The following is a 10114-nucleotide window of genomic DNA, read 5'->3' as shown; positions in this document are numbered from 1 at the left end:
ATAGCACAAGACACCTTTTTTCTTTATTCAAAACAGTTAGCACAAGGAAAAGCAGTGAATAATAATGTTATTGGAAGGGAGAGTGGTCCACTAGTTTAAATTCAATAACTGTTTCAATTTAAAGTCATCATTTATAGTCGATCTTTCAGTCCTGCTTGAGCAGTTTCATTAATTTTTCTGCCCTCTTTTTATAAAATTGATAAAAAAATAGTTAAAGAGAAGAAATGGTAAATTAAGAGAGAGAATAATATAGAGAAAAGTCTTATCTCTCTTATTTTACCATTTCTCTACTTTAACTATTTTTTATCATTTTTACAAAAAGAGTTCAGAAAAGTCATTGAGACTGCTAAAGCGGGACGGAGGGAGTAATTAGATGCATTAATATTTACTTCGTTGTTTTTTAAGTACATATCAAAAAATGTTTCTTGCTAATCCAATTTCAGAATTTGAAAGTATTATTAGGGCATTCTTTCCATTACATTTTTTTTAAGTACTTCAATAGTTAATTGGTACTACTGTGTTCACAACGTAAATTAGTAAAGGTTACAAAGATAAATTCCCTATTCATACTTTATACAAATAAAGTGTTTATTCATTAATAAACACTTTTCTTATTTTGGTTTATCCGTAGACGTAATTTCCTTTTATTTTCTATAATTTATTAAATCTAACGAAGTGAGGTAAGTACTTCATTGCCCACTTAAAATATTCTAATCATTTTTTCTTTCTATTATCTCACACTTTAATAATTCTATATTAAAACTAGTCACTCTATAAATATCTATTTTTATGGGACGTAGAGAATATGTTTTAAAATCTTTAAAATTAAAAAATATCATCATAAGAAAAATGAGAAATATCACTATGTCTTTTTACACATGTTGTTTTACTTTAATATTCACTATGCACATATCTTTTTATTCTCTAACTATTTTAGGATGTAGATTTCATTTTCAATTACCAGGAAATAAATTTAATTTATTCTACAATTAATTATTTTATGCTTATAAATTTATTTAAGTATTACTATAACACTTAAATTTTGCATTAATAGGCGTACTATTATTTTGAATTAGTTCCACACTTTTTTTAGTTTTGAATTATTTTTCGGAGTTAAATACTCTCTTCGTCCCACAATAAGAGTCACATTTCACTGTTACCCTAAATAGCAAGCTAAGTAGGTCTCATATTCCACTATCTCACTTTACTCACATTCTATTATAAAATTAATATAAAAAATAAACTTTATATATATTCAACTAGCTAGAGTTTTAATATACTAGTACTATCTTTTACTATATTTCTTAAACCTCGTGCTCATACGACTCGACTCGGACACATGTATTACTATATTTTACAATATAAAATATATATTATGGTGAGTTGGAAAAAGAGGCAGCAGAAGCTGCTTTATTTAGGTTGACTAAAGAGTAGGGAAAGGGTAGAAAGAATTGGGATGAAAAGTTACGTGAGCTAACTTTGACCATACCTCTACGGACAAACAATTATTACCCGCCGTTGGTCGTCGCTTAATTTTGATGACAAGTGCAATACTATTATTATCTTTACTTTTTTACTTTTATGCATGTTATTCAACTTTTTTCTAATAATTAAGATATGAGACCCTTTTTGTTAATCAACTTATTTATAGAATTCAATAAATTAAGTAGTTCTATGAAACTAGATTTTCTTTTTACAACCATGATAATTTGTTATCGCTATTTTATGATGTGAATTTCGTTCATGTTCATGTACAATACCTTTGTGGATCTTATATGGGAGATAAATTATGTCTGAATAATTAAATATGATATACTACTTGTTTAGAAGGTGTTGATATTCTTCGAACATACAATATTTTATCATCACCAATGAAACACCAAATCAGAATTTTTTTAAACGAGGAAAGATCTAATATTTAATCAAGGTTTGAGGAATAGTTTAGTTTGGGATACTATTTTGAACGTGGGAAACCGTCAAATTTGCAATATGTTCACAATTCACATTCCACAATTAGAAATTATCCATCCTGATAATTTTGGGTAACGTTCTCTCTTGAACATGGTGGAACATATTTTCCATTAAGAATACTCTAATCATTTTTTAATTTCTTTGTCTTTTTTTATTAATTGTTCTTTAAAATCACGTTAATACAAAATGTCTATATCTATTGGACAGATGAATTAGCTAAACTTCGAGTTAACCTGGATTAAATAACTGTTACTCTTTGAATATTTAAGTCCCAAGATTTTTTCAGATAGATGGATTTTTATCCGATTTACTAATATAGATGAAATGGAATAATGAATTTAATTTTAGTTTCAAGAAAAAAGAATATCCCGCGATCTATCTGACCCTGCAATATTGAGCAATTTACATGAGACGTATACCTGCTATTAATAATTGGATACATTATAATTTTCCCGAAATGGAAAATAATATTTTAGCACAGATATTTGAATGGCTATATTCTCTGCACAAATTACCGTTTAATAATTAATATACAGACAGACACATTAAATGATTAAAGTCCTGCCACTAAAATTAACAGTTTCTGCTTATGAAGATGAATATCAATTCGAGCCTTCACTATATTAAATAGTTAGAAAGGGAAAATTGCGGTCAATTAGTTTATTGCACACACTAACACTCACCAATTTCTAGTGTTTACACGTGAATTTAAAATTTCATACAAATTTAACAACAAATGTTACTATGTCACATGGAAGTAGTGTAGTGAAAACAAGATATCTCTCTCCACTATAAACATCAAAGCAACATTGTTACTTTATTTTGTCCCTATTTCACTGTGTGTCTAAGATTTAGGGAGGTAGCCTTGGAGGTCGAGCCTCTTTAAAGATATGTCATAATAGAAGAAGAAGTAGAAGAAGAAGCGATCATAAAAAGCAAAGGAAAAAAGAAAAGAAGGGAAAGCAACACATCGGAGCTCTGTTTCAGCAAACAGCTTAATAGTCTTCATTCTCCTTTACACACTGTAATTAATACTCACTACTGTTTGTAGTATGATCTCAATTGGTCAACTTGCCACCAAATTGATTGGATTGTTGAAGTATTTGGTTACAAATTATTCACATTATATTGATTTGATTTTACTAGTAAATTTTTGGATTTCAAGATAATCGTGGGATCAATGAAATTCGTATTCACAATCGTAGACAACATTTGATCTTGGGCCGTTTGGGCATGTTACGGAGTGATCCACACATCATGGAATCAGTCAGTGCAAGAGCACCATATGTGGCACAGGCTATTTAATTTTTTGAATGATTTAATTTGTGACGAGTGGATTGTGAATGTTTTGAATCTATCCTAAAAATATAATGTGTCAATTGAATTGTCATCTACATATTGCATTTATAAAATGTAGCCACAAAATTTAGAAACAATCACTTTTACCTTCAAAGTTTGATTTGGTACCAATCTAATTCAATAAAATTATGTAGTCAAATAATGATTGCTCACAAGAAACATTTGTAGTAGGTATATATAAATATAATTAATACTTACATATTATTTAATTGTTTAATTTTAGTGATTCGTTAATTTTATGTTGCTAGCTAATTCATGGAGTACTACTACTTTTATTAGACTACTATATAATTTAATATGTTTGTGAGAGAGATAAGATTCATCTCCACTCTGTTTTACTCTTTCAAAAGAAAAGGATATGGGTTGCTGATGAGAAGACCTGTAACTGCTTTTCCTAATACGCTTTTGGTAAATAAAGAAAGATCCATAGAATAGCCCTCCTAAAGAAAATAAAGCGTTTACTCTATTTATCTACTCTTTCATTTTCTAACTATTTTGATTTATTTTCCTAGTTTCAAATAATCCTAGTGATAATTTACTTAATATAGCTAAATAAATATCTATTTATTGCTAAATCAATATTTAAGATGAATTTATTACCGGGTTTAATAAAGTTAAGACGCAACGAAGTACTGCAAACATGAAAACATATGTTCAGGAGAGGCGCAGAAAATTGTCATGATAGAGGTATACATCCAAATTTTGTGTGGGATCATAATTTTCTTATACTTTATTATTTTGATAGGGCTTCTGCATATTAATTCACACATAATACTATCACAACGAAAATATTATACAACTAAAAAAAGTAAAAAATGAAAAATAGTATGGGAAGGGCATAAGCCCTCCCTTAGGCTAATGTGTGTAATTATACTTCCGTTGGGTTCACGCGGTGAAAACACTATTTTTATCGTGAGAATAAAAAATTAATACTGCATCAAATAAATAAAATCGTTGCATTCATATTGAAATAAGTTATATTCGGAAAAAAATATTAGGTAAAGTATTTTTAGATCATAGGAGTCGAATTGAAAACTGTTCTCAATTTCTTAACTGCAACAATTTTGTAATTTGGGGTAATACCAAATTCTTTATGTGGTTTTATTGTATGTCTTACTTTTTTTATTCTGTGCTTTAAGATCCCCTATACTTTTATTTTAATTTTATTACTTTTCTCATAAACATAGCAAGTTAAAAGAGTAAAAGAAATACTATAACTAAAGTTTAAAATATAAATAAAAGTACCGGGAACCAGGAGGTGGGAACAAAGGAGCCTAGAGTCAATAAAAGAAAATTAGTGAAGACAAAATGTGCATTTATCAATATATTTTCTTATCACATAACTTAAATTTTTTTTTGATACACCATTTTCCAATAAGAGCTGGTATTCTATTTCCCCATTTCTTTTATACCCCAACTCAAAATTCAAATATGAAAGACCCTATACTTTGATAACAAATTACTACTGCTATGATAATATTTTGTCACTTCAGTGTTATGTTAGTCTACTCTTTATAGCTGACATGATACTGTTCTAATAATTTTAACATAAAAATATTTATGTTGTGTTTCATAACGTGAATAATAATTTTGTTTTCAATACTTCGAGCTAGTTAATAAACCATCGTGTAAAATTATTCACAACAATTCCTCATGGAGAAGGAATTCAATAATAAAACAACTCTTACATTTATATGCATAAGGATAAAAATAACCAAAAAAAATAGTGAATTTTTCCCAATAGTGTACACTCAATAATTACATTTCAAACCTATCATTTATCAATGTGCCGTAATTCAGATTATAATATTATACCATCATGTACATAATAACAATAATTCTTCAAAACTTGAGTGTTTAAAACTCGACATGTTACATAAATAGTCCATGTTAATCACAATCATCACACGCGAATTAAAACTCTTTGGCGCAATATTAATTATCTATTATTATTTATTTTAAATATAGTTATCCAGCTTACAAATAAATTAGACAACTTTTTGAAAGAATGGGCATGCAGCCTAGGTCAAATAATTGTCCTAGTACTAGTGAGCATTTTCAATAATGATAGTCACGAGTTACAAGCATTTTTTACTTTGGTCATAACATAGATATATAGGTCCACTCCATGTACGTCCAATTGCATCTACAATTCAAATCATTCGACTATACTACTATATTGATTTATTCCATGCGATGCAATATCTTCATTCATGAATTCACAGCCTCTCACGCTTCAATTTATTTTGTCTCTAAACCATGATACAACTCACATAATTTGATGTTTCTCTTCATAATAATTTGATAACTATCAATATAGAATTTAATAGTACATGTAAATAATGAAATGATTATGGTAACAGAGACAATTATTTACACACTGGAATTTCATACGGCGCCGTATATTGTAGTGGAACGTCAATTTTAATATTTAAAGATCCTTTATTCCAATTCATACGGAGTAGTATTTTACAATAATATTATCTTTCAATCATTTTGCATATATGGCCAAATTTTTATTTATTTTTCTAATTTCACAATAATTTATCTCACACCTTTTTTTTTTTTTTTAATTTTCTTCGTTGTAATGTGTACCCGTGTTTAATACAACGAACTTTATTACTATTATTTGTTTTATCTTATAAATTAAATAAGCTAGCTTTATTATATATAAAAATAAAACAATTAAATTAGTGATGATGTAAAAATGAAATGTTGAGTTAAGGAGAAATAAGGGAGAAATAAGGGAGAAACCATTGCAGAGGTTGGCTAAAAGTTGGCTAAAAACTGGGGATAAATTTTAGTGCTGATGTGGCGCTAATGTGGCAGGAGTTAGGGAGAAATAAGGGAGTTTATCCCCAAACCATTGGGAGTGCTCTAAACATGGACAATATTTTGTGGATGGTGGCTAGTTGCTATATTTTCGTTTATATAAATTGGCGCACGACAGCTGCAAAACCACTGAGCAAACAATCACTCATTAATCCATTTCACTCTCACTCATGGTTATCTCAAGGCATCATCTCTGTTTGAGTAGAGAATGAGTGAAGAAGATGCCTTCTCATCATCATCTAACCCCTCAAATCGCCCTCCACTGCGATGAGGAGGAATACTATTGGGACTCCGATAACAATCACACCATCTCTAATTACTATAATACCCCTCACTTTAACTACGACGACGACGACGAGCTCGCCTCTCTACTGCGCAAAGAGCAGGACCACCAACCGCTCGTCAAAATCCCGGCTACGGCGAGAGCCGAGGCGGTTGGCTGGATCCTTAAAGTTGTTCGCTACTATTCCTTCTCCGCGCTCACTGCGGTGCTTGCGGTTAACTACTTCGATCGATTTCAAAATAGCTCTGAATCTCGTGTAGAGAAGCCATGGATGGCGCAATTGACTGCTGTTGCCTGCATTTCCTTGGCTGCCAAAGTGGAGGAGACTCACGTTCCCCTGCTCCTCGATCTCCAAGTATGTATACATTCGACTTTTTTCTCTCTCTCTCTCTCTCTCTCTCTGTTTCTCTGTGTGTATGCGATTGATTGTTGAGATCGGAATCGCAGGTGGTGGAAGAGACCGATTACGTTTTCGAATCGAAAACGATTCAGAGGATGGAGATTTTAGTCCTTTCCACTCTCGATTGGAAGATGAATCCGGTTACTCCAGTTTCGTTTCTCGACTGCATCGCCAGAAAGTTAGGGCTCTTCAGCGAGATCTGCAGACACTTTCTTAGGAGATGTCATTGCCTTCTTCTCTCTCTACTTTCTGGTACTTAAACATCTTCTCTCCATCTCTCTCTCTCTCTTCAATTTCTGCGTATTTACGGTTTGAACATTGAATCGATCTGCAGACTGTAGATTCATGAGCTATCCGCCGTCTGCATTGGCGACCGCCACAATGCTGTATGTAATCAGCAGCGTCGAGCCAACAATCGGCGTCGATTATCACGATCAGCTCATCGGAATTCTCGGAATCGACAAGGTAGCGAAATGAATTTGGAGACTGCAATTGATTGGTGTTGTTTTGTGATTTAATTTGAGAGTGTGATATAATTATAATGGAACAGGATAAGGTGGAGAGTTGTTGTAAGCTGATCGAGGAGGTGGCCACCGGCGACGGCTATTTATACTCGTGTAACAAGAGGAAGCTCCCCGGCAGCCCCAAAGGGGTGGTGGACGTCTACTTCAGCTCCGACGATTCCTCCGCCGCCTCGTCGCCGGAGCACCTCACGAAGAAATTCAAGTCCTCATAATTAATTAACTAATGCATTTTTTCCTCTCTTCATTTATGTCCCTTTTTATTTATCTATTTTTAAATCTCTGTGTAGAATAACATTTTCTACCAAATCTCTGAATGCATTTCCAGCAAAATGACCAACTTCATTTGTAACTTGTGTATTTCGGGAGTATTCGATTCGACACAAGTCAAATCGGATACTAGCCTCTTCTAAAAAGCAATAGTTCTAAAAAAATTTAATACAACAATAACAAAATAAATCTCCTCTTCTCTCTTCTATTCTACTAGTATATTTTTCGTTTTTCCATTCTATTGCTATCACTTTTTGTCTTTCCAACACACGCATACATCGCAGTATATTTCATTTTTTATTTTTCCATTCCAAATCTTTAATGGATTTAAGGTAATTCATTAGTAAGTATGCATACAGTAGTACACACAGTATATATTACTCCTATTATGCAGTATAGCAGGTCCAGTAGCACATTTATATATTATATACTATGTACTCGTATACACATTTTAACTTTTAACAATTAAATATCAAAATATACAAATAAAAAAAAATACATGTTCGGGTCGGGTACCCGCAACGTCGGGTGCGGGATACCCGACTCGGGTATCGGGACTACCCGATATGTAGCGAGACGGGTATCGGGACTGGGTTTATGGGCTAAATCGGGTGCGGGTACCCGCGGGTACCCGTTTCGACACCCCTAATAATAATAGGCTAGTTTGCAAGATCTTATAATTTTTTGTAGTAGCACCATATTTAGTGTTGTTATATAAAAAAATCTAAATATGAATTTGATTTTAGTATATGATTGGAGAAGTTTTCTACATAAAAAAATGAGTTTTAATGTATGGTTGGAGATGAGTCTAATGTGATGGAATGATACTTTATGAGATAAAATTCCGTTAGAAATAGTTTTAACTTATGAATCTTAGTCTTTTTCTATGATAATATTAATTTTAGACTCTTTCAATCTCAAATAATTTTGAAACAAGTTAATGTTAGAATCATTTGAATATGTTTAAATCAATAGACAGTGACCGATATGGAATCTCAAAACAATCTGGATTAGTAGTAAAATTACTACTATTAGATCAATTGAATCTTACAATGAAAAACATTAACTTTGACTTAACCAAACACCAAACATATTACTGGATTTTAGTGTATGGGAGGGAAAGGGACTTGTGTGGGAAAAAATGTAGAATTTGTTTGCATGTGAGGGAAGGAACAAATTGTCGGCCACTAGCTTTATTTTTGCTGGGGATGTTACCGGAGTTCTGACCCTCTCAAGTCTCACCCAACTTAGATGGACTGGAATTTCATTTAATACTATATTTTATTGCTAGTAATATATTTCTGGCTGAATGTCTCCAAAGTCCAAACAGAACTATCAACTTTTCCCCCAATGTGATAAACTTTTCCCCCAATTCATGATTGTTATAAATATAATTATCAAATGCAATTACATACGGAGTATACCATCGGGATTATTTAACCAAAATCAAAATCTCACATTCACATATTTGGTTTGTGAAAGATTTTGTACACCCATCTTTTCCGAAACCTTATTTTACACTATTTAGATATTTGTTACACTTAGTATTTGATAGTATGCGCTACCAAATATCTAGACATTATAACTCGATTATGAAAGTCAATGAGTGATGACATAGAGCATCATTTTTAAACCTTTGCATATGGTTAGTAAGACCCCATCCATTATACGGTGCTTTTCCCAATTTCCCTTTGTCTATGTATGTGTCATTCATTTTTTTAATCTTATTTCAAGCTTCTTTTACTATGTGGCTTCCTGACTTTTACTTTCCTATAGATTCTATTATTATAAATTTACTTTTTCGACAAATGTATATACAGTAACTTATAGGAGTGTATTTTAATTTTCGTATTATATTTTTATTTCAATACAAATAATTAAATGGAAAAAATTATTTGTAAAATTATAGTAATTTTACAAAAAAAATATTATAATAAAATTAAAACATATGATAATATAAAATTAAAACCACTACCACGCACAATATTTATTTTGAATAGAAAATAAAAAATAATGGGAAATAAAAGAGGAAAATTAAAACAAAAAAAAAATTAAAAGAAATTAAGGGGAAAGAAAAAGGAAACAATAAATAAAAAAATGTATAAAAGAAAATTAAAATTTACGTGTGTACATGATGTGGCACTAGGGTTGTGCGTCCGCTTCATAGCACACCTGACTGACTAAGTGGTTGGGCTCATTCGACAGAAAATACAGGGGGAATCACTTTTGCTTCCCCAACCTATTTCTCCATTTCATTTTATCCATAATATAAGGTCCTAATGCTTACAAATATAGTTTTACATTTTTCTTCAAGACAAAAACATGTCTAAGTTCGTTTTTGTTGTATGCTTAATTATTTAAAATATTAGTTTTTATAAATAAAAGTGAATATTTTTGTGAAGTGTGAACATGCACCGTTAAAAATCGGGACGTCGATGACCATATTCTTAGAATACTAATCAAAACTCAAATAATTCA

The 10114-nt window shown here is 31.3% G+C and overlaps 1 protein-coding gene across 1 annotated transcript; it reads left to right on the top strand.

The window, feature by feature from the left end:
* Window positions 1–6303: 6303 nt before the first annotated feature.
* Window positions 6304–7718, top strand: LOC125196364 (cyclin-D3-1-like). The gene is made up of 4 exons (XM_048094858.1): window positions 6304–6800; window positions 6893–7097; window positions 7180–7310; window positions 7396–7718. The coding sequence occupies exons 1-4, from the start codon at window positions 6384–6386 to the stop codon at window positions 7579–7581; spliced, it is 939 nt and encodes a 312-aa protein (XP_047950815.1). The 5' UTR covers window positions 6304–6383; the 3' UTR covers window positions 7582–7718.
* The last annotated feature ends 2396 nt before the right edge of the window (window positions 7719–10114 follow it).

The sequence above is a fragment of the Salvia hispanica genome, chromosome 6 (assembly GCF_023119035.1).
Source record: "Salvia hispanica cultivar TCC Black 2014 chromosome 6, UniMelb_Shisp_WGS_1.0, whole genome shotgun sequence".
Lineage (NCBI taxonomy): Eukaryota > Viridiplantae > Streptophyta > Magnoliopsida > Lamiales > Lamiaceae > Salvia > Salvia hispanica.
This window is presented reverse-complemented; position numbering and strand designations above follow the sequence as displayed.

What these genes read in the sequence shown, in the direction of transcription:
- LOC125196364 (XM_048094858.1), top strand. Translation starts at nt 6,384, where the DNA reads ATGCCTTCTCATCATCATCTAACCCCTCAAATCGCCCTCCACTGCGAT. An exon ending in CCCTGCTCCTCGATCTCCAA is followed by an intron (nt 6,801 to 6,892) that starts GTATGTATACAT and finishes TCGGAATCGCAG; the next exon opens with GTGGTGGAAGAGACCGATTA. An exon ending in GAATTCTCGGAATCGACAAG is followed by an intron (nt 7,311 to 7,395) that starts GTAGCGAAATGA and finishes ATAATGGAACAG; the next exon opens with GATAAGGTGGAGAGTTGTTG.